The sequence below is a fragment of the Taudactylus pleione genome, unplaced genomic scaffold (assembly GCF_031769625.1).
Source record: "Taudactylus pleione unplaced genomic scaffold, aTauple2 ptg000125l, whole genome shotgun sequence".
Lineage (NCBI taxonomy): Eukaryota > Metazoa > Chordata > Amphibia > Anura > Myobatrachidae > Taudactylus > Taudactylus pleione.
In genome coordinates, this window is record NW_028284527.1 from 10,177,137 (window position 1) to 10,202,313 (window position 25,177).

General features: G+C 41.3%; 1 protein-coding gene across 1 annotated transcript in view; it reads left to right on the forward strand.

Moving 5' to 3' along the window:
• Window positions 1–25,177, forward strand: part of CUNH6orf118 (chromosome unknown C6orf118 homolog) — a 111,793-nt gene that overhangs the window by 35,548 nt on the left and 51,068 nt on the right. Inside the window, exon 4 of the mRNA XM_088472543.1 lies at window positions 13,523–13,582. Within this exon, the coding sequence (XP_088328669.1) occupies window positions 13,523–13,582 (60 nt within the window). The remainder of the gene's footprint in view (window positions 1–13,522; window positions 13,583–25,177) is intronic.

Sequence of the window (25,177 nt, forward strand, 5' to 3'; positions counted from 1 at the left end):
TGTGACGCGGTGGAACTCAACCCTCTATATGCTTCAGAGGATGGAGGAGCAGCAAAAGGCCATTCAAGCCTATACATCCACCTATGACATAGGCAAAGGAGGGGGTATGCACCTGACTCAAGCGCAGTGGAGAATGATTTCCGTGTTGTGCAAGGTTCTCCAGCCCTTCGAACTTGCCACACGTGAAGTCAGTTCAGACACTGCCAGCTTAAGTCAGGTCATTCCCCTCATCAGGCTTTTGCAGAAGCAGCTGGAGAAAGTGAAGGAGGAGCTAAGATGGAGCGATTCCGCTCGGCATGTGGGACTTTTGGATGAAGCCCTTCATTCACTTTGCCAGGATTCCAGGGTGGTCAATCTGTTGACATCAGACCACTACATTTTGGCCACCATGCTCGATCCTAGGTTTAAAGCCTATGTGGTGTCTCTCTTTCCGTCCGACACAAGCCTGCAGAGGTGCAAAGACCTGCTGGTGAAAACACTGTCAGCTGAAGCGGAACGTGACACGTCAACAGCTCCTTCTTCATTTTCTCCCGCAACTGGTGCTGCCAGGAAAAAACGTTGGTATCCTAAGCAACCCGCTGGCAGTGATGCAGGGCAGGCAGGACCAAGTTTGGACCTGGCAACAATTTCTGACATGTCTACTGTCAGTGCATATGATTCTGTCACCATTGACAGAATGGTGGAGGATTACATTGGTGACAGCATCCAAGAAGGCATGTCAAACAGTCCGTACCTGTACTGGCAGGAAAAAGAGGCAATTTGGAGGCCCCTGTACAATCTGGCTCTATTTTACCTGAGTTGCCCCCCCTCCAGTGTATACTCCGAAAGAGTGTTTAGTGCAGCCGGGAACCTTGTCAGCGAAAGGCGTAGGAGGTTGCTTCCACAAAATGTGGAGAAGATGATGTTCATAAAAATGAATTAACAACTCTTCCAGGGAGACCAGCCTCCAGAACGTACAGAGGGACCTGTGGTGGATTCCAGTGGGGATGAATTAATACTCTGTGAGGATGAGGATGTACACAACACTGAAGAGGATGAGGAATCGGTGGATTAGGAGGATGAGGATGACATCTTGCCTCCGTAGAGCCAGTTTGTGCAGGAACAGATTAATTGCCAACTTGTTTTGTGGGGGCCCAAACGAACCAATAATTTCAGCCACAGTCGTGTGGCAGACCCTGACGCTGAAATGATTGGTTTGTTAAAGTGTGCATGTCCTGTTTATACAACATAAGGGTGCGTGGGAGGGCCCAAGGATAATTCCATCTTGCACCTCTTTTTTTCTTTGCATTATGTACTGTTTGGGGCCTAGTTTTTCAAACTGCCATCCTGTCTGCCACTGCAGTGTCACTCCTAGATGGGCCACGTGTTTGTGCCGCCCACTTGTATCGCTTAGCATAGTCATCCAGCTACCTTGGTGCAACCTTTTGGACATAAAAACACTATTGTGAGGTGTGAGGTGTTCAGAATAGACTGGAAATGAGTGGAAATTAAGGTTATTGAGGATAATAATAGCATAGGAGCAGAAAAACCCACAAATTCTGTGATTTTAGCTGTTTTTATGCTTTTTAAAAAAAAAAATACAGATCCAAAACACAAAACCCAGAACCCAAAACACGGAAGGGTGGTTTTGGCAGAACCAATCCAGATCCAAAACACGAAGAAAGATCCAGATCCAAAACCAAAACACAAAAAGTGGCCTGTGCACTACCCCTAGTCTAAGTACAGTTTGGGCATGTTCATGTAACTGCATCCTATACAGACTTGTGAATTAGCAGACATATGAATGAAAGGAGGAGTACAATTCCCACCACCTGCCACAGGATAGCAACAAATCCAGCTAAAGCTGGTGATTACTGCAAAAAGGGAAGTGACAGCACTGCTCTTATTAAGAACATATAAATGAGATAGTTGGGGGAACACGTACTGTATGTGGGAGTTTTTAAGACCAGCACACTTCAGCAGGTATTTGAATTTTTATGCTTTTGTTTTAATTTGTGTACATATGTGAATATGATTTTTGCATACTGTAGTATAGTAAATAATGTTCTTAATAAATCAAGACAAAAGTAACCTCTCACTTAAAAAATAAAATAAATAAATAAACATTTTTAGATTTTTTTTGTCAATGTTTGTCATTTTGCCCCACTGGCGGGCAGCAGCTGCAGAAGCAGGTGGTGAGGATTCTATGCCTGATTAAGAGTTGTGCTGCATGCTCAAAACGATGAGGAAAGTCCCACTGCAACACACACATAAACTAAAGTTTGAGTTGGCATTCACAATATCTCCTGTCATTGCAAGGTCCTAAGCAGACCACTGCAATGCCTGGGCATGTTATGGGAGTTCTAGTGGTTCTAGAGGTGTGTCTGGGTTAGCAGCTGTGTTCCCAATTGCAGAACCAGTCTCAGAGGCCATGTTTCAGAGAAACAGTTGACTCAGAATCTGCGCAGCCCAGAAGTTAAAGAGTTGATGTGCGTCTGATGGTGCTTTGATGGAGTGTTCTTAACCTCTGGAGAGTCTGCACACAAAGCAGATAGGGGATGTGGGTGTAGCAACATTTGCACAGTCCGTTGCACAGTATTGCAGGCAGGGAGTCTGTTAGCAGACATTAACAGATTTTCAGAAATACATTGCGAGCACGAACGCAGTTGAGAATGCAGTAGCATCCAATTGTGAACCAGGCCCTCTGCTCCCTCAAGCTCGGGTCATTCCACCATGCTTACCTGTTGACAGCCATCGTGATGCAGCCTCCCTGCCACTATCTTCACTAACACTTCAACTTCTTTATAGGCAATTTTGTGCCATTGCCACTTTGTAGGCAGGGCTGGTGCTAGGGTACTCCACACCCCCTGAAAACTATACATTTTCACCAACTCTCCCATACTTTTTAAAGGGACAGTGCATCCTAAAGGGGTGTGGTCTCACAAGGAAGGGCCTTGGCCACACAATAGTGCCCCACTTCAAATTAAGTCACACAGTAGCACAATCTTATTCACATTTCACTGCACATAGTGCCCCTGATTCACATTACACTACATAGTAGTGTACCTTATTCACACAGTATTGCCCCTTATTCACATTATGCTGCAAAGAAGTACACCTTATTCATGTTATGTCACACAGTAGTGCCCCTTATACACATAATGCCACACAGTAGAAGTGCCCTTTATTCACCTAATGCCACAGTAGTAGTGCCCCTTATACACAATGCCCATATTAGTGCCCCTTATATAGATAATGTCTACAGTAGTGCCCCTTACACATAATGACCACAGTAGTAGAGCCCCTTATACACATATTACCCTCAGTAGTGCCCCTCATTCTAGCACACTGCACCTATCACAACCCATGCAGTTCATCTATCCTGCCAGGGGTGTTGCTCTCTGCTCTGGTGCTTCTAGCACACTCAGCTGATGCAATAAATTGCAGAGAATAAGCAGTTTGTATGCTATAAGCACCAGAGCAGAGAGCAACATCCCAGGCAGGAAAGAGGAACTGCACAGGTTTTAACAGATGTATGGTGCTAGAATGAACACTACTTACACATAATTTCCACAGTAGTAGTGCCCCTTATACACATAACATCCACAGTAGTGCCCCTTATACACATAATGCCACACAGGAGTGTAGTGCCCCTTATTTGCAATGCCCACAGTAGTAGTACCCATTACACATAATGCCCATAGTAGTGCCCCTTATACATGTGCCCACACTAGTAGTGCCCATTACACAAAATTCCCACAGTAGTAGTGCCACTTATACAAATATGGGCCACAATAGTAGTGCCACTTACACATAATGCCCACAGTAGTAGTGTCCATTACACACCATGCCCACAGTAGTAGTGCCCAGTGGCGTAACTAGGGGGGGTCGAGCTGGGCACATGCCCTGGGTGCAGTGGCAGGCCCAGCAGAGGGGGGCACCACCAGCCAGGGCATTATACCCGCACCACCCCATCACCATTGTGCCCTGATGGACAGTAATGAGTAGGCAAGTGTGCCTGCTGTTGCTGGCTGGGCTGATTGTAGAGGGAGCTGCAGTGGAAGTGTGCAGCTGCTCCCAGCTCCCAGGCAGTATTTCCTGCTGCCTGGGTTGACGTTGAAGCTGCCGCTGGGGAAGGGGATGTCACTACCCTCTTGTTAGGTGCGGAGGTTGATCTGTGATGTCCTGTGTGTGTGTCACATGACCGGCCTGCTCTGCATGGGCTTCTCAGAGCTGAATAATATCTGCAAGGCTTTGCATATGGCCAAAAATGACAGCGGCGGCAGAACCACTGGCTACTACCTATCACCAGTCTACTGTGAGGCGGTGGAGCCCGAGGTGAGGAGAGCGTGGCTGGGAGAGAGAGCATGACTGGGGGGGAGACTGGGGGGATGACTTTTAATAACAAATGATGCCAGTGTTTTATTTATTTGGCTGGCTGCATTTGTGTGAAAGAGGTGTGTGTGTGTCTGTGCAGGCTTTGTCAGTGTGTGTATCTGTTTCAGTGTATATGTGTCTATGTCAGTGTGTATGTAATGATCAGTGTGTGTATCTGTGTCAGTGTATGTCTGTGTCCATCAAATACACATGGAAATTTGATAAGCCCACAAAAATTTAAAAAACAAAGGGACGAGAGGTTAAAGAGCTAAATTTACTAAGCACCCCTTTATATTTTTGTCTGTCCAGAGCGGTACCCTGCCCAGGTCAGGCCTGTCACTATCTATATATCAATCAATCTATCTACAGTATCTATCTATCTATCTATCTATCTATCTATCTATCTATCCCATAGACAAAAAACCTTATGGTTTCACATGTCTCATTAAGGCTGCTTAGACATGATCTGAAAAATTCACAAAACCTATTGAATTTTGCCACTCAAACTCCAAAAAGCAATGAAATTATGATCATTAAGGCTGGCGCCTTAATGGACGTGTTCCTTGCTTAATACAGATATGGTATGCCATGACACCATGTGGTTAACTGCAGATTCAGCACTCTCACAGAACGAGATTGCTGTCACTCACAAAATGGTGGAGCTGCTAATTCACAGAATTGTGTGCTCATTGAAATGATCTAACCGCGATGTATAAGGGACCATTGCTAGTCATCTTTTTAAATGGCTAATAATGGAATAATGGTAATTTATAAAGAAGGGGGTACGCTAAAAACCAAGAATTACCAGAAACCCACTGACAGTAACTCTTACATCAATACTGCCAGTCATCACCATCCCAGGTGGCTTGTAAATGTCCCCAAGTCATGGTTAGATAATTTCTGGCATGACATCTTTGTGGGCGACGGCGCATTGTGTTCCAGAAGTGGAACGCAATAGAGTCCCGCCCATGAAATGGCAGGTGGAGCTTCAATTTTTAGTATAAAAAGCCCACCCAGTGACCATCAGATTACACCTTGATAAAGGCTCATTAAGCCGAAACGTGTAGGTGGAGATGATCACTGGATAATCGTTTGGATCCCAGAGGAATACACAGGAACAGGGAGTGAAGGAGTTTTTACCCGGACTTACCAACCACCCTTCCCATACCCACCGGTATGCCTTTCTAAAAAGGCCTAATACAGTGACCAGGAACCCCTTTCACATAGGGTTTCCCACTCTTTCTTTTTTATATATTCTTTCATGGATTGCATTTACAATAAAATTGTTAAAGTTTCTGCACTATGAGAGGCCTCTTTTATTCTTTTTGAGGTACTCACATCTACCCAAGGAGAAGCCTGCATGTGCCATTATACATATGGATTGTTAATCATTCTCCAAGACTGACTATTGAAATTCAGCAGTCCGGTCAGACGTGGATTGTTTTGGATTGTGGAAGAAACATTCTACATACCATTGTGACTTTCTTTTTCCTAACAAGGGGACAGCTTATTCTTATTTCCTGTATTTTTGAGTAATAAATTAGTTATAAACAACGTCTTTTCTTATTTCATATGAGAGCCAAGTTGTATAAGTTTTCCTAGTAGGATGCTTTTATGAGCCCCCCACAAGGTTATCTTGGAAATGTCATCTGTGTCATATATAGCAAAATAGTCTGAAAGAGTCTTAATGATCTCTTCCCTACAACCTGTATCTTGCAATAAAGACTCATTTAATCGCCACATCCACTGCCCGGGGAATGAGGCAGAACCGACAGAGTCATCAACACCGGAGCATGGTCCGACCAAGTGATTGATCTGATAGATGCTGCCAGGAGGAGTGTGAGGTGTGTATGGATTATAAGCAAATAGTCAAGTCATGTGTTAACTTGGTGAGGGTGGGAGTAGAAAGTGTAGTCACATCCTGTCGGGTGAAGGACCCTCCAGGAGTCAGCCAGCTGGAGATCATGGAAAAGCTTTGAGACCTTACTATATTTACCCTTAGTGAACCTGGGTGTTTAAGCGGAGGTGTCAAGAGTAGGGTTTAGAGTCCAATTAAGGTCTCCTCCCAACACAACATTCCCGTAAGGAGAGATTCAAAGTGTATAATATGGGAGTGGAAAAATGAAGCCTGATCTTGGTTGGGGACGTATATCACTACAAAGGTGAAATTCTGGTTATGGAGTTTGCAGTTTTGGAGAAGTATCCTACCTGGAACAATTCTATGTACCAAAAGGTCCATAATCTGTAACGTTTTTAGAGAGCAAGATCGCTACACCTTTAGATTTACTTTCTGGCGTATTACAGTAGAAGGCTAGGGGATATCGTCTATTAGTTAGGAACGGACTATGTGGAGATATTTTAAAGTGCATTTCCTGAACCAATGCTACATCAACCCTATCGGCCCAGAGGGATCTAAGTAGTGTGGACCTTTTTTCTGGGATGTTAAGTCCTCTTGCATTAATCGAGTGGATTTTGAGTTGGCCAGAGAGAGTCACAGTGGCAAAAAAAAAGTTGAGTGCATTTCAACTCCCATAACGGTCCTGGTGGGAAGAAAATGAAAAAAAAAGGAAGAAATTGAGGAGGAAAACAAAAATGAGAAGGGGATCACATAAAAACAGACAATTGAGGGGGAAAACTGTAACAATAGTATAAAGTCTGCTGTGGGGAAATTGGTATTCTGGGGAACCAGAGACCCAATAGGCATGATAGCCGATTGTGGGTGTAGGGTGAGGGAGTCACCATGGAAAGGGCACATATTGAAAAAATAAACAAGTAACATTTAAGGAGAAAATTATGTGTGACATGTAATGCGACCTAGACGTACCTAAGATTACAATCTCGTAAAAGGCAACAAAATATATGGTAAACATTTCTGTCAAAGTACTATATAAAAAAAGGCAAAACTATAAACAACACCGATCAAAATATGAGCAATAAGGGAGAAAATAGGAAGATCTCACCAATAGATGACATAGGATAAATCAAACCTGTAGAGGAAGAGAGTTAATCAGGTAACGTCTGCATTTGAGGAGGTCGGAGAAGCCTCCCCAAATGCGGACAGTGCGTTCTTTCTTTTCTCTATATGGGATCTCCTCTTAGCATTACGGACTTCCTGCCAGGGAGGGTTGCACTCAGCTAGTTGGGGGAGGTTAAGCTCACATAGGACAAAATCCCAATTAGGAATCTCAATCTTTGGGAGACCAAAACCAGTGCAGAATAAAGGAAATTCAGAGTGTGATGTCAAGATGTGTAACTTCCCAGCTGAAGAGACTTGCAGGTTAAAGGAAAAGCCCCACCTGTACTTCAGTTGTCGTTTGAGGAGTTCATCTGTTACAGGTTTGAGGGACTTCCGTTGCTGGAGGGTATGCCAGGATAAGTCCTGAAAGATGTGAATCTCCATCCTGTCAAAGTCAATCCCGTCTAGCTGTCGAACATTCCACATGATATTCTCTTTTTGCGAAATATAGTGAAGGCGGCAAATTACATCACGTCGGCGGTCAACAGGAAGCTCTCTCGGTTTAAGAGCACGATGAGCTCTGTCAAAAGTGATGAGGTCGATAGGATCATTTCCCAAGATGTTAAATATTTTGGTGAGGGTGTCTACCAGGCCTGTTTGGAAAATGTCTTCAGGTAAACCCCTGATCCGGATATTGTTTCTCCTTCCCCTGTATTTGAAATCAGCCCTCAGTTGCATTGAGCAAATTACTTTTGTTTGGGCTGAAATAATATCCATTAAAGAGGCCATAAATATATCTGTCAAGTCCTGGCACTCTTATAGGGAGGACGTATGGTCAGACCTTTGTGAGATATCATGGCGGACAGTGGCCAGTTCTTGGTGGATAGCATCTTGTAAGTACTGTTTCGTGGGTAGAGCTTTCATATTGGACAAAATTTCCTGAAGATCTCCATCTCTCTTAGAGGAGGAACGAGCTGGGTCATCAGCAGATGAAGACATCAGGGAGACTGGAGGAGAGGAGGAAGGACTAGAAGCTGAGAGATCTTCAATAGGCTAGGCTGGGGTATAGTGCAGGAATGGTCACAAATCTGTCTGGGTTAGGGACTCCTTTGGAAGGGGTGTGTTTCCTTTTTGAGAAGATTTTTTAGTCTTGACCATAATGTAGCAGACAAGAAGAAATCAGCAGAGGATGGCAGGGTTCAAGGACGGTATCATCAGGTCACGCAGCATTAGGGCCCATCAAACGGCAACTCCTGGTGGCCAGACATTAATGAAACAGCAGGATGCTGAAGGTCATTTGGACAGGGAAAGTCACAAGGCTGCCCTCTTTAGTGTAATCAGAACATAGCAGTCAGAATTAGGTAGTTGACAGGAGGCAATGGGGGACAAGAGGCATGGCTCCAGGCTAGTGGTCGCCGCAGGAGTTTATCCTGATCGGCTTGTCTTGGTCTTATAACAGGCGGAGCAGCGCTGACAGATACTGCAGTAGGGACGAAAAGTGTGTGGGGTGTTCAAGACTCAAGAGCACCATCAGCTGTAAAATTATTTTTCAGGGGTGACAGTTCATGGAGTGGCCACAAGATGGGGCTCCAACCCAGAAACAGCCATACATGCCCACGCCATGACACTACCATCACCATGCTTCACTGATGAGGTGGTATGTTTTGGATCATGAGCAGTTCCTTTCCTTTCCTTCTCTTCTCTTCCCATCACTCTGGTACAAGTTGATCTTTGTCTCATCTGTCCATAGGATATTGTTCCAGAACTGTAATGGCTTTTTTAGATGTTGTTTGGCAAACTCTAATCTGGTCTTCCTGTTTTTGTGGCTCACCAATGGTTTGCATCTTGTGGTGAACCCTCTATATTCACTCTTGTGAACTCTTCTCTTCATTGATGACTTTGACACATATACATCTACCTCCTGGAGAGTGTTCTTGATTTGGCCAACTATCGTGAAGGGGTTTCTCTTCACCTGAGAAATAATTCTTTTGTCATCCACCACAGTTGTTTTCCATGGTCTTCCAGGTCTTTTGGTGTTGCTGAGCTCTCCGGTGCGTTCTTTCTTTTTAAGAATGTTCCAAACAGTTGATTTGGCCACACCTAATGTTTTTGCTATCTCTCTGATGGGTTTGTTTTGATTTTTCAGCCTAATGATGGCTTGCTTCACTGATAGTGACAGCTCTTTGGATCTCATATTGAGAGTCAACAGCAACTGATTCCAAATGCAAATGTCACACCTAGAATCAACTCCAGACCTTTTACCTGCTTAATTGATAATGAAATAATGAGGGAATAGCCCACACCTGTCCATGAAATAGCTTTTGAGTTGATAGTCCCATTACTTTTGGCCCCTTAAAAAGTGGGAGGCACATATTGAAACTGTTGTAATTCCTACACCGTTCACCCGATTTGGATGTAATTACCCTCAAATTAAATGTGAAAGTCTGCAGTTAAAGCACATCTTGTTTGTTTCATTTCAAAACCATTGTAGTGGTGAATAGAGGCCAAAATCTGAAAATTCTGTCAATGTCCCAATATTTATGGACCTGACTGTAGGTGTTTGAAGCTGATTATAGAGAACACAGGGGCTGTGTAGTGGATCCAAGTGTACAGAGGGAGTGGAGCAAAGATGGCCGCCGGCTCCTACTTAGCTTTAATGCCTCCAATGGGCACAGCGCTATTGTGCTGATTGTTAAAGCTCCAGGGGCAGGTGAGCTTTGTCCCTGGGTCTCTGCAGACAAGAGAGGCAGGCTGGGGAGTCTGGACAGGTCAGTGCACGGCTGGGAATAGCAATTGTGGTGCTCAGTGATGCACAGCCGGAGGGCCTCCCCATAGTAGAGCCCGCGGCATCAGGTGGCGCAATAGGCCACTAGTTCCAGGATCTGCTGAGAACACTGCAATGCCACTGATCAGGCCACAACAGGGACTGGAGGACTAAACCAGAGCTGGGATGTCAGGTGGTTCTGTAGCGGGGTCCTGAATCTGCCACTAAAAGGGGTCTTTTGACGGAGGGCAGCAAGGACACATCTGCTCCTGCTGTCGGCTAGGCCATGCCCCCCGTTTAGACAATTTTCAAAAGTTTATGTAATAATTACAGAACATTTATGTTTGTTGGATTTGCACACACTTGTCAGTGGCACGTGTTCAAAGGACAAATGTAAAAAATGCCTTATATTTACTAAGGTCCTTTTCATATAATCTAAAATCATGCTACTTACACATGTGGGCTAAAGTTACTCCATTTTTAGGTGTGTTTTTTGGAGGATGTCAAAGACTTTTCACAATTTATGTAAACAATCATTTGGTACCAAAGCAAAATACAAATGGTAAAAAAATGGAGGTACAGCATAAGATTAAAAGACAAAAACAACCTGACAATTCTAAATGAAAGTACTAACAATCTTTAGGTTAACATGGTTACTTACCAGGTCGCCTGGGTGCATCCATCTCACGGAAGTGCAGACGCTTCACTACTTTAGGAGGAATAAGGCTCTTGATTGGCTTTTCATATACAGTAGGTAAATCTCATGATAATGGGGAGCTTTCACCAGTGTGCCGTGCTGCCTTGGCCTCCTTTGCCATCTTGTCCTTGACATAGCGATTCAGGATTGAGAATCGCTTTTTGCAATTGTCCTCAGTCCTCCTAATCAATGCCCGGTATTGTCCGGGCATTGATGGCCCGGACAACACCCTCCCAAATGCTGGTTTGACACCTGGCAGAGGTGCTTGCAGCCTTCTGGCCAAAAAGCAGATGGTGTTACATCATCACCTCCATTAGCAGAGTGACATTTTCCTCAAAGGTGAACTTTCTGGTGATTTTATTTCAGTTTGCCCCTTTATACAGTAAAATAAAAATCACAGAACACCATAGACTTGACCAGGTTGCAGTTTGATACATTTTGGTGTATATTTACTAAAGTGTGGGCTTTTTTTTTAGAAGTGGAGTTGTTGCCCATAGCAATATTTATTTTTCAATGTACCCTTGAACAGCACAATATCAAGAAAGAAGATATTTTCTGATTGGAGCTATAGTATGTTGGATTTCGTGATGCATAGATTACATGAGATGAAGCTTGAAGATGAGACCTTTAACTGGCTATGTACAGAATGATAATCACTGTGTAAAAAACATGGGTGCACATTTACTAAAGAGAGATTTAATGAAAGTGCCATTTTATCTGCAATTTTTTGGGCAGTTTATAAACTCAAATAGATATATGATTATTTTCTCCCATGTGCCTCTAAACAATTCCCAGCGTTAGTAAGTAAATTGATTAAAATTACCCCTCATCTGCTGCACTATGGCATGGGATTCACACAGCTAGCCTGGAGGTATTTTCAACCCCCTAATACACATTTCCCAATTCACTGACCATGGCACCCCTTCTCCTTCCCTATCGTCGATTACTGAAGTTCCTTTGGGGCAATTTAAAAAATCAGAGTACAATTAACAACTAATCTCCTCACTACCATACTGACAGTCTTGCTAGATGAGCAGCAAAATTATTTATATATATATATATATATATATATATATATTACAAACATGTTTTTACTTAATATTTTAATAAAATGTAAGTGTTTATGTGATTTTTTTTCTACATTGTGTTTCAAGGTTTTTTTCTATAAAATTATGTACAAACTGAAGGTTATGCATAATTTTATGAACTGTTGCTATGTACTAATGGTACAATGCAGGAGATTTCACAGAAATTTCTAGCAGAGTGCTAATTAGCACTGCAGATCGCAGTCCCCATTAATCTCAATGGGGATTGTGATCTCAGCCCTATATACCAAACTCCGAAAAGCAAAGCTTTTCTGAATTTTGCCCGGTAGTATCTTCAGATGGTGTAAACTGCTTTAAGCCTATGGAGGCTCCAGGAGCATAAGAAAGATCTTCCGGTCTCTCTGTGCATGTGCAGTGTCAGCTTCCACAGGAGACGTCTTTCACAAATGTGTAATGTTGCGAATATAACTTGCAGGGACAGCGGTAACCATAAACCGCTGTCCCTGTGAGTTTACCTTTGTACATTGCAGGGATATTTCCTTTAAATATAAAAATATCATCCGCGATATGGATATTTAATAATTGCGGCAGTTCCGCGATTATTAGTACATAGGCTCCCAAATGTTCCATATGTCTTTACAAAAATAAAAAAAAGTACTCCCTGCTTATTTTTAGTTAAATGCAGATATTACTGTATATGCACATACATATTTGTTCTTTTAACCCCAACATCAGTGCAGTTTAAAATTTCCAAATTTATTACATAAGAATAGAAAGTGAGATTTATGAAATTGAGGTTTCACAAATTATTGGAAAACCCGCCCAAGAAGTCGCAGGAAAAAGATGGTGGTCGAGAGAGGCGAGATAGCACAAACAGTATGCTAATTACTAACTCAAGCAGATAGTTTACATCCAGTTTTACCAATCAGTTTGCCCTAAACAACCCCTATCTTATTTCTGAGTTTTGAAATAACCACACATTGCCAGCAATTTGGATTTTCACCTACCAAACTGAAGGATAGTCTATAGTGCTGTGTGTGGTTGTAAACTACTGGCGACGTCTGTTCAATTGAAACCATCCAAAAGCATTTTTTAGTAATTTTCTCCCATAGTGTCCATAAAAGACCCAGGGCTGACAGATGACATACAGTACAGAGTTCCAGGAAATATGACTGCATTCATCAACCCCCAATGCTCTTGTTAGGGGAGTGCTGGGTACAGTCATTTTTCAATGCAACCTTGTAGCAAAATGTTAATTTCTCCCCAAGAAGATTTTGTTTGCATATCGGATAAGTAGCCTAGTCCATCTTTGCGTCTATTATACAGCGGCGAATAACAGCCTCCCCCATTCATGTTTCAGCAAACTTGAGAAACTATTGTGCTTCTTCTTCTTCATTGAGAGCTTACAATAAACAAATCATATACGTTAAGCAACTTATTTTGCATCTTGTAAAATCTTGAAATCACACAAGTTTCCTCAGAGTACTTTTTGTGCATAGATTTTGTCATGCAGTATCATAATACAGAAGAATTTGCAACGTAGCTATAACTGCTTGTGCTCTGCCTATGCAAAATGTTTGTGCTAAACTTTTTTGTAAGTTTATTCCAAGAAACTTGCTACTATATTTTAATTAATAATAATGATATTAATACTCTTGCAAAACTATTATTAATATTGAATGTTTATATACCCTCATTTTTAGAGTGCATATGAATCATACATTGATCACCTTTTGGATACTCAATCTTCAAAACAACATGAGGTAATTGGTTAGAGAATAACAATTGGATTCTACTTGCTGAAGAGTAAGGGGGCAAATTCAGAGTTGCAGGTATGTCTGTTGTAATTACACCCTCTTTCTGTGTGCAGAGCTGAATGCGAATATTCATCCTTAGGCCCATTCACATGCATCAATACAAAAGAATCTCCCCTTTCCATGGGGGAATCCAATTGCGGGCTGGGTTTTTCCAGCAGCTGCTGGGTTTTGCTATTCAATTACATGACTGAAAATGGGATGTGGTGATTACTATTGAAATCACTGCGTCTTTTTTTACGCATCTCCACAGCAAGTCTGATTTCTCCTACAATTGTTAATTTTAGGAAAAAATCAGCGGGACTTGCTCTGGAACCCCGGTGGCACCCTCCTGAGGACTAATTAAGCAATTGGAAGTTTCCAATTAGCTTAATTAGTCCTTAATTTCTCACCTACCAAAGAGGTGGCTTCTCCTTCAGCATCAGAAGCCGAGTCTTCTGCAGCAGGGTGAGTATGTGAGTGAGTGTGAGTATTTGTAAGTGTGTATGAGTGAGCATGTGACCCCCCCTCCCTGTAGACGGCACTGGGAGAACTACATCTCCCAGCAGCCCATATGCCTTCTAGCAGCTCCCCGGGACTCCCAGCAACCCCCTTCCCATTGACAAGATGGAGGGGAAACCACTGGGAGCTGCAGAGCCCCCCGGACAGGTAAGGATCATTTTTTTAATTATATTTTTTTACATGCCTCTGGGTTTTTAGAGCTGAAAACCCCGTAACCACTTTTTAAAAAATTGGATACCGCAGGTATCGGGAGCACGCATACCCGTGGTAATCCAAAATTAGATTTTAGAAACAAAGGGCAACAGCCGCACTAGTTAATGTATTTGCCCACCACTTAATTTGATTGTATTATTACATTCATTATAATTATTATACCTCTGGAGGGGTGCTAACTAGTATATTACATAGATCAATTATACTCAAAAAGAATAGTGTTTTGATGCACTCATCTAAAAATATTATTAAAATATAACTTTTAATTATAATTTATTAAAATGACATCAACACACGGTGAAATATTAATATAAAATGACAATTCAGTGGTCCGGGAATTCTGTATTCCCATCAAAATCTATGCTTTCTGGAAGGGATAACCTTTCGTGTTGTATCCTCTTCCTTTCTTTTTATTACCACTGCTTGAATATGATACACTTTATTTCCTATACTGATAATCTATTATCTTAAGTCATCCATGTCTTGTCACGTAATTAAACATATTAAATACTTTTAATCCTCTCAATAACAAACTTGATAATCTTCATACATATTTACCAACACTGTTGTTTCACTTGCATTTCTATAAATCTTTTGCATTCATATTTCATTTACATTTCTAAATTTCATTCCTCTTGTTTACTTATAAACACCATGACAAGGTTTTCGTCAACTGCCTCCTTCAGTCAGCCTCTACCTAATACTCTGTTCTGCCCTCTGCTTCCACCTTTATCCCCCTTGTCTCTTCCACCTCATCCTCCCCTTCTCCTCCCTCCTCTGTCTGCCTACTCTTCCCTCCTCTCCCATTACTCCACTTTCTTCCTTTTCTACCCCCCCCATTGTCCTACTACCCCACAACTAAACCCTCCTCCTACACTCGTCTCCCAGTCACTTCACCCCACTGCCATCCACATCTCCCTCCCTACCCACCTCCTACAGGTGCCTGTACCATCATAAAACTCTATTCATATCCCCCAAATTAATCTTACCTCCACATTACAGCAACCCAGATAATCTTATTCACATTTCCCCTGACAAACGCTATGTCTCTATCCTGTGCCCTCTGGAATGCCAGGTCAGTCTGTAATAAGCTGGTCCCCACCCATGACCTTTTCATCTCCAACTCCCTGAATCTCCTGGCCATTACTGAAACCTGGATCTCACCCTCTGACACCATTTCTCCTGCTGCTCTATTCTCTGGGGGCCTCACCTTCACCCCCACCCACCAGCCTGGGGGTCGCCATGGTGGTAGTGTTGGGGTCCTTCTATCCACCGGTTATTCCTACCAGCTAATACCCTCTGAACCATCCCTTACATTCCCCACATTTGAGGTTCATGCTATATACCTCATCCAACCAGTAAACCTCAGAGTAGCTATCAATTACCGTCCCCCTGGCTCTCCCTCCAAATTCCTTGACAACTTTGCTTCCTGGCTCCCTCACTTTCTCTCCTCAGAGCTTCCCTCAATTATCCTAGATGATTTTAATATTCCTATTGACATTCCCACAGAATCCTCTGCCGCTAAACTCCTTACCCTCAACTCTTCATTTGGTTTTGCCCAATGGACCTCATCACCCTCCCATGTGAGTGGGCACTTACTTGACCTGGTCTTTACTTGTGATATTTCTGATTACTCCAATTCCCCATTCCCCCTCTCTGACAATCACCTTCTCTCCTTTAACCTATCCCTGCCTCCCTTTTAATCACTTTTCTGGATAAATTCCACACTTGCTTATTTAAGTGGGTTCAAGCATAGTTGGATTGCTGCAATAAAAATAGACGCATCGATTGTACGCAGTAGAGTGCAATAAGTTCTATGCATACGCAGATGATAAATAGGATAGACTGACTGTCTTTTCCATATAGGTGAACGCAATTGAGTACTATTTGTAGCAATTTAAGCTCAAAGGCAGTCAGACTGTTATTCTAGAAATATATACAGCAGAATATTGTTTGCAGCAACCTCATTTTTTATTGTGAATAATTTAACGGATTGATTGCCTTCACATTTAATGTATGCAGTAAAGTGTTAACTTTAATTTGTCAGATAAGACATATATTGTATACACACAAAAGAAATTTGAGACCACAAAAAAACTTTATAGGATTATTTAATATGTTTATTTATGTGACAAGACACGGATGATTTAAGATAATAGATTATCAGTGTAGGAAATAAAGTGCATCATATTCAAGCAGTGGTAATAAAAAGAAAGGAAGAGGATACAACACGAAAGGTTATCCCTTCCAGAAAGTATAAATTTTGACGTGAATACAAAGTTCCTGGACACAGAATTGTCTTTATATTAATATTTCACCGTGTGTCGAAAATAATTTTATTAAATTATAATTAAAAGTTATATTTTAAAAATATTTTTAGAAGAGTGCACCAAAACACTTTTCTTTTTGAGTATAATTATTCCAAAATTGGATGCAATAGGCATAAGGTTTTCTTTTACCTTGCTAAACCTCGCCCCCAATTGAATATGCCCCTATCTGTTTGGTTACATCATCAGTATCTGTGGGAAATTGCAATATCCCTATCCTTCATTAAAGAGATCTCTCAGGAAACAACTCTGCTTAGTGCATAGTCCGCAATTCTGTAGACATTCCTTCAATACACCATTACTGCAATTAGCCTAAGGGCCTCCCAGTTATGATCATTCAGCTTCAAGTGGATATGCAACTGAGCTACATACGTTTTTGAATTGTCCTTAGATACATGAGCTCGACTAGGCAGTGTGCATAGTGCTAAAAGACACAAGATGCATTTGATATACACACTTTCATGCTGCTTAGTTTGATAATGAAGGGATAAAACAGACCATCAGTTTCAAAAGTTAAAATATAATTTATAAAAATCTGAAAATATGTCTTTAGTTAATAATCTAGAAACAATACAAAATATAAAAAAAAAATAATAAAAAAAAAAGACTTTTAGTTTTATCTCCCAAAAATGACCCTTGGACAGACCTTAGTGGAAACACTGAGCCCAAATCTAAAATTGTGAGCTTAAACCCACACACATAAAAATACCTTAAAACCACTAGTGCTTAATTGCCAATAAATTGTCACCAATAATCATTATAAATGCTTTCGTCATAGATTGATCATTTAAAGCAACAAAATGTTGATCCCAGAATATGAAATACAATTGAATAATGTATAAGAAATCAAATATTTTATTAAGTGTAATTTCATTGAGTAATATTGTATATAGAAACTCTTCATTTATATGAGATGAAGCTGGATACAAAAAAATTAGTTTATTTAACCAATTGTCCAGAAAAAATAATGCACAACGACTTGTGAATAATTTGTTCTGAAGATTTTCTTACAAATCAAAACTTTATAAAAATATTAGCTAATCTCATGTACATATTATGCATATCTTAAATGTAACAGAAACAGTTTTGAATTTAGTCAAAATATGATAATACAAATTATATTCACAGGTCAGAAGACATATGTTGTAGATGGGATCTAGTCACATTGTCGACAATTACCATGTCGACACTAAGATGTTAACATGGTTCATCATTTTGACAGGCACCATGTTGACATCCCTAAAAAATGTTGACATGTTCATGGTTAAGTTTCACAGCAAAGGTGTTAATATAGGGGGCATGATGTATTTATTAAAATACAGTTTATTTATTTTAAAGTAAATGTAATAGTGACTTAATACTTGTAGTGCAAACTTTTAGCACTACAGATAAAAGTATACACTGTAAACACTCCAATCCACAGGAAAGTAAATCTTGCATATTGAGTTTGAAAACCGTTTGTGATGTATGGTGATTAACAAAATGCCAAAAAAGACACCAGACAATAACTGAAACAGTGCACAAAATGTAATTTTCCACAGATGGAGGGAGGAATCTAAAGTCCTTATCTCCCCCATCATGTGTCAAATGAAAAAAAAGTGGTCCTTCATATAATTTGGTAGGTTGTCTAGTTTTTAAAATGTAAGGCTTTTTTGGGCTACTATATTCTTCCTACACATTAGAAGGGAGAAAGCAACAATTTTTAAACAAAAATGCAGTTTAATTTCAAGAGCAGATTTTTTTGTCAAAACCCACACATAGGGGGGAATCCAATTGGCTGGCAATTCAATCAGCGGGTCTTAACCCATGCGTCATTTTCCCCTAGGTGGACTTTTCCTTGCAAGCTTCAAGAGCTACCTCCTGTATAATTGTCAAAGCTTTTCTGGCCATAAATTCCGTCTCAAGTCGGTTTTATGCAATATCTAGTGTTACAGATTCTGTTTTCCCAGTTATACAGTCCCAAAAAGAGTTACTGTGTATTACAAATGTTACAATATAATGTTGCATACTGTGATATTAGCTGTTATGCCTGTTAGTGAAAAGCTCACTTTGAATAAGGATATAGGGGAGTGACAATGTTACTTGTAACAGTGAATCTTTTAATAGGTTGTTACAGACTCCATTTTTCCCCCATGTTTGCAGCTTGTAATCGACCTTTCTATGTAGCTGATAATAAGGCTTACAGTATGTTGCCAATTGCAATATGCTCTTTCATATGTACATGTGATATCTATTTCCAGAAGATTTTCTTAGAATTCATTCATTGGCATAGTCTCTTGCCATATATGATAGTATTATAATAGCAGTAGATTTTTAATCAATTATTACATATTTCATTTAATCAGGTGTGTGTGTGTGCAGCTGATAATCCGACATTTGCATGCTGCATATAAGGAAGCTTATAATGCTTCTGCAATATGTTGGTTCATAGATGTATAGTGCACATACTAATACAATCATAGTACAGTAAGTGATATGACATTTAGCTCTGTTTTTAAACTCAGCTGAGTCATTAAGTCAATTAGCTGCAGCCACAGTGAAGATAACGGTGGGTGCAGTTGTTCTCTTGTGGTAGTCCACTATGTTAAATAATTTTCTCTGTAACGTTAGTGGTCAACAAACATATATACAAGTGCTTCTAACTGCTTGCTATTGAAGTCCATGGGAAAGTACCCTTACCAAGTGTTCATTTGAACTAATCAAAATTCTAGTTAAACACAAAAAGATAATTTTTGGAACAATGTACCAAAAAAATTAACCGCATTAGAGATGAATTGAAACCATTTGAAAATCTAGAGAATTTCCAGAAGCTCTATCAAAAACATATCTCTGAAGTGGAAGACATGGAAAATTTTATTATAGAAAAGAAAAAAACATAAATTCCAAGGTGATAGGAATGATAATGCTGAAGATCAAGTATATAAATGGAGGAAGCCAAGGATGAGGAGGACAAAAATGTTTACAGTTACACCACCTCAGAAATGGAATCTCCCCTAGCCAGAGGGAATTTTTTAGGAAGAGGCCAAATAGAACAAAATCCCCACTTAAGAGAAACAGGAGAGGGGACTAGAAATGTAAGAAGTCAAAATTTGGGGGGGGGGGGGAGATAGGAAAAACCCAAAACCTACAGGAGGAGATACCAACCAAAGAAAAGATGGAGTTACAAATTATCAACAGAAGTAGTCTCTCGTGATTTAAATCAATCAGAGGAGGATACATTTTTTGGAAAGCGCAATATCAGCAGAGAAGAACAAGATTCTCTCACAAAAATACAGAAATGGCCAGATGTCTTGGTCAAACCATCTGACAAAGGTTCCTTCATAGTATTATGGCCCAGAGAAATGTATTTAAAAGAGGCCTCAAAACAACTCCTGGATTCCAATTGCTATAAAAAAAAAATTACCATTAAATCCAACAGAAGAATACCTGAAACAATATAACAACCTGATTAATCAAGCAAGGGATGAAGGAAAAATAGATAAAATCCATTTGAGTATCTAGAGACGAAAGAACCTAGAGTGATGAGTTTCTACATGCTACCCAAAGTAATATTGTATATAGAAACTCTTCATTTAGATGAGATTAACAGGGGTATTCAATATGAAACGTTAACTTCACTGTCGAAGTTAACGTTTCATATCGGAGTTTTTACCTACGTTAAAGTATCGGGTGCGCTCCCGCTTATCCCCATATTCAAAATAAAATTAACGAAAACGGGAAACTCCGAAGTTGGATTTGCGTAAAGTTATGAATTTTTCCTTAAAATAATTGTATGACCCCCCTAAAGTTGTAAAAACATGGGGGAACACTATGGGTACCCCCGTTTTAGCCTTTAATTGGAAGTCGGGGATTTAAATAGCCGTAGCAGGTGTTTTTTTCCCGACATTGAAGAAGTGATGCAGAAGAGCATTTAGGTTATTTTTTTAATTTTTTAAGTGGTCCCATCAAATTTGGGGTACATGAAAATGGGTACTAGCATATTTTTAAGTCCCTAAAGTAAGTTTTTAAAAATTCTGCATTTGTGCACCTGCCGCTATAAATCTATTCTTCAAAACACCTGCCGCATACATACAGCCCTGAACCTATTTCCCTATTGTTAAAAAAAAAATTCCCTTTTTTTTTTCACCCCAATTTTTTAAATAATTTTTTGGGGTGTCCCTATTTTTTTTAAAAAACTTTTTTTGACACAGTTCTTTTTTAAATGTCATTCCCAAGGGTGCAGGCTATTTTTTTTAAGCCTGCACCCCTAAAACCCAATTCTGCACTTTTTTTCGACAGCTATTCAATGGTGAAAAATTATCCCTGTTTTTAAAAAAAATTACCCTTGACCCCAATTAAAGAAAAAAACGGGAATTTTCGGGAAATATGCCAGGGACCCCCCTAAAGATGTCCAGACATGGGGGATCACTATGGGTAACCCCGTTTTTGCCTGCAAAAGAAAGTCGGGTTTTTAAATAGCTTTGAAAGGTGTTTTTTCCTACCGCTGCTATTAGAAACCCTGACTTCCTTCAGGAGTTAAAAATGGGGGTACCCATAGTGATCCCCCATGTCTAGACATTTTTAGGGGGGTCCCTAGAATATTTCCCGAAAATTCCCGTTTTAGTTAACCTGTAAAAAAATTTGTAAAAAATGACAAAAAAAATGACATAAGGTCCCCCCCCAAAAGCCAAACCAGCCCCAGGCTTGCCAGCCAGTGTTGGTTTCTAAAAATACGGGGAACAAAATGTGTAGGGTCCCACCGTATTTTAGAAACCAACACCAGGCTGCAGGGACTAGTGCTGGTTTTAAATATAGGGGGCAAAAACGACGTGGGGTACACCCTATATTTAAGACCAGCACCAGACCCAACCGACCGGGGTCTAATGCCAGAGCCCGGAGACCCAATCACCGGGGCTCCAGGTCCAAAGCATTACACCCCAAGTCGGTCAGCGCAAGCTGGTGATCTCGGGAGAGTCGGGGACCCCCCAAAAAAGGGGTGAATCAGCCCACGTGGGAACTGTCAGTTGCCGGAGCCAATCAGCGGGCGCTCTACAGTGAGCGATGCCGTTGATTGGCTGATGGGACTGCAATGCCCCGTGAAGTCCAGGCAGCGGCCATTCGGGAGCTATCTGTATGTGTGACAACACACATACAGATAGCTTGTAGCGTGGATCGGGTAACTTGTTTTTTTTGTTTTTTAATCCCATGGATTACTGCGGAGACCAGTGCTGGATGTAGGTGAGTATGAAATCTTCCTTACAGGGCCAAATTTGAAGGATCTCTACTGGACAAGGGGACAGAAACTTCTGGTATAGGTAAGTATGTGTGAATGGGTAGGTGTATGTAATAAACTTATACTAGTCACGGTGTGTGTGTTTTGTCTTTTTTTAACTATTTATTTTTCAGTGAAATTACAGGTGCCGCATGTCTGCTGGCACTTGTAGTTCCACAAGTGCAAAATGGCAGGCATGCTGGCACTTGTAGTTCCACTGTAAAGTACAATAGTGTTACATTATTTGGCCAACCTATTACCCCCATACCCACCAAACAAGGGGTATGGGTAAGAGCCCCAGGCTTCAGCGTAAGCCTGTGGTGCTCGGGAGAGGGGGGGACCCTTTTTTGGGGGGTCCCCGACTCCCCCGAGATCACCGGCTTGCGCTGACCGACTTTGGGTGTAATGCTTTGGACCTGGAGCCCCGGTGATTGGGTCTCTGGGTTGTGGCATTACACCCCGGTCGGTTGGGTCTGGTGCTGGTCTTAAATATAGGGGGTACCCCACGTCGTTATTGCCCCCTATATTTAAAACCAGCACTAGTCCCTGCAGCCTGGTGTTGGTTTCTAAAATACGGTGGAACCCTACACATTTTGTTCCCCGTATTTTTAGAAACCACCATTGGCTGGCAAGCGTGGGGCTGGTTTGGCTTTTGGGGGGGACCTTATGTCATTTTTTTTCAAAATTTTTACACATTTTTTTTACAGGTTAACAAAAACGGGAATTTTCGGGAAATATTTTAGGGACCCCCCTAATGATGTCTAGACATGGGGGATCACTATGGGTACCCCCATTTTTAACTCCTGAAGGAAGTCGGGCTTTCTAATAGCCGCGGCAAGTGCATAAATGCGACTTTGAAGAAAGTGGTGCAGAAGAGCATTTAGAATTTTTTTGGGGGAAAAATAACTATGCCCAGCAAATTTGGGGTACTTGAAAATGGGGGTCAGCATATTTTAAAGTTGCTAAACAGACTTGAAAAAATCATGAAAAACCCACTTGCGCAAGGAGCTGCAATGAAAAAAACACCTGGGGCATACTTGGGGACCCCCAGACACAAGTTTGCTATTTTTTAACTTTGTTCCCCAACATTTTTTTTTTGGCCCCCAAATTCAAAGTGCTTTTTTTGGGGTGTCCCGATTTTTTTTTTTTTTTTTTGACACAGTTCGTTTCAAGGGGTAATTCTGAAGGGTGTAGGCTATTTTTTTTAAGCCTGCACCCCTAAACTCCAATTCTGCACTTTTTTTCGACACCTATTCAATGGTGAAAACTTATCCCCGTTTTTTATCTTCGTGTAAAAGTAAAACCTCCGATAATGACATCATGGCTCCGATATTAACGCAAAAACGGACTTATCGCTCCCATTATGAATACCCCTGTAAGCTGGATACAAAACAAATAAGTTTATTTAACCAATTGTCCAGAAAAAAAAATGGATAAACTCACCTTGCCAGGTAGGCCTGTCATCTTTGGCATTAACAACTTAACGGAAAAGGTGAGCTGCTTCATAGATAAATATCTGGGAAAATTTGTGGTTAGCCTCCTGTCATATGTGATGGATACCATGGACATCTTGACTAAAATAGCAGATCTTACCTGGCTGGCCACATGTGACATGGAATCTTTGTACACAAGTATTCCGCATACCAGAAGCTAACATGCAACAGAATACTTTCTCAATATGGATGTCCATTGTGACCTCAATATCTTTCTGCTCCATCTCCAGGAGTTTGTCCTGAGAATAAATTATTATACCTTTAATGGAAGTTTCTTCCTACAGCAGAGGGGGACAGCAATGGGGACAGTGTGTGCACAAACCTATGCAAATTTGTACATGGATTGGTAGAAAAAAGAGCAAATCTTCACAAAAGCCAATGAACACCATACCCAGCATGTCCTCCTCTGGCTGTGATATACAGATAACCTCCTCATAATATGTGATGGAAGAAAAGAGGATTTTCAGGAATTTATAACAACCCTCAACTCCAATCCCTTTAATGTAAGACCAACCATGGAGATAAGTCAACAGGTTGTACATTTCTTAGATTTAACAATCTCAGTCAAAGAGGATGGACATCTTACCTCTGATATGTTCAGAAAAAAGATAATGATGAACAGCATTTTACATGCAACAAGTTCTCACCTAAAATCTATTATTACTGGAATACCGAAGGGTGAATTTTTGAGGACTCGAAGAAATTGTGCAGAGGAAGAGCTTTTGAGAAGCTAGCCAAGAAATTGGACAAAAGATTAACATCTAGAGGATATAGTAGAAGATCTACATGGAAAGCATTTCATCTTGCCAAAACAGAAACCAAGGAATCATTGATCCATTCCAAACAAGTTCAAAAATATAGGAAACAAAGAACAACCACCGATCAGGTTTATTGGAACATACTGTCAGGAAAACCAAATGGACTCACTATAATAAATCATATATTATCAAATAAAGGCTATCATGATTCTCTGTAATGGAAACTAGGTGTCACAGCGCTGCCGAACCTGGGGTTCTCTTACCGGGTCCAGCGATGCTGGGGTCCAGGCTGGCAAGGGACAGTGGGCAGGAGATCCCTGGCGCCCACTGTCAGCTGTTCGCTCTCTCCCCCAGTGGCTGTGTGCAGGTGGCCGCGGCTTTCATAGGGATGTGCGCCGCTCTGCTGAACATTTAAAGAGACAGGTACAGGATTAGAGAATTGCTGATCGGGGCTGGATTGAGCTCTGACCTATATAAGGAAGTTCCTGGGAGCACTTCAGTGCCTGAGTATAGACTCCATTACCATACTCCAGTTTTCCTGTGCATATCCTGATTATTGGTTCTGACCTTGGCTTTGTTCGTGACTCTGATTCTGTCTGACCCCTGGCTCTGTGTTGATGTCTGGTTCTGACCTCGGCTACTACCTGTGACCCATTTATGCCAGCTCCCTGGTACCATCTCGTCTGTTTGGTTTTGACCCAGCTCGTAGACTACGCTAGTCGCCCGGTCTCCAACCAAAGTTCACCAGCACCTGTATAGGGAAACCTAACCTGAGGGCCGCGACCTATGTGTTGGATGCAGCCAAGTCCATACCTTCTTGCGAGGGTCCCTGGTGAATACTGCCGGCACATTAGACTCCGCGTCTCAGGTATAGGTCAAGCCAATTCCCTGAATATGGGTCAGGTCGCATCCACAATCCATCTAAGAGTTTGTGGCCCAAAATATGGATGCTGCTGCTTATCCCTCGCCACGCGACTTACTGGAGAATTTGCTCGGTCAAG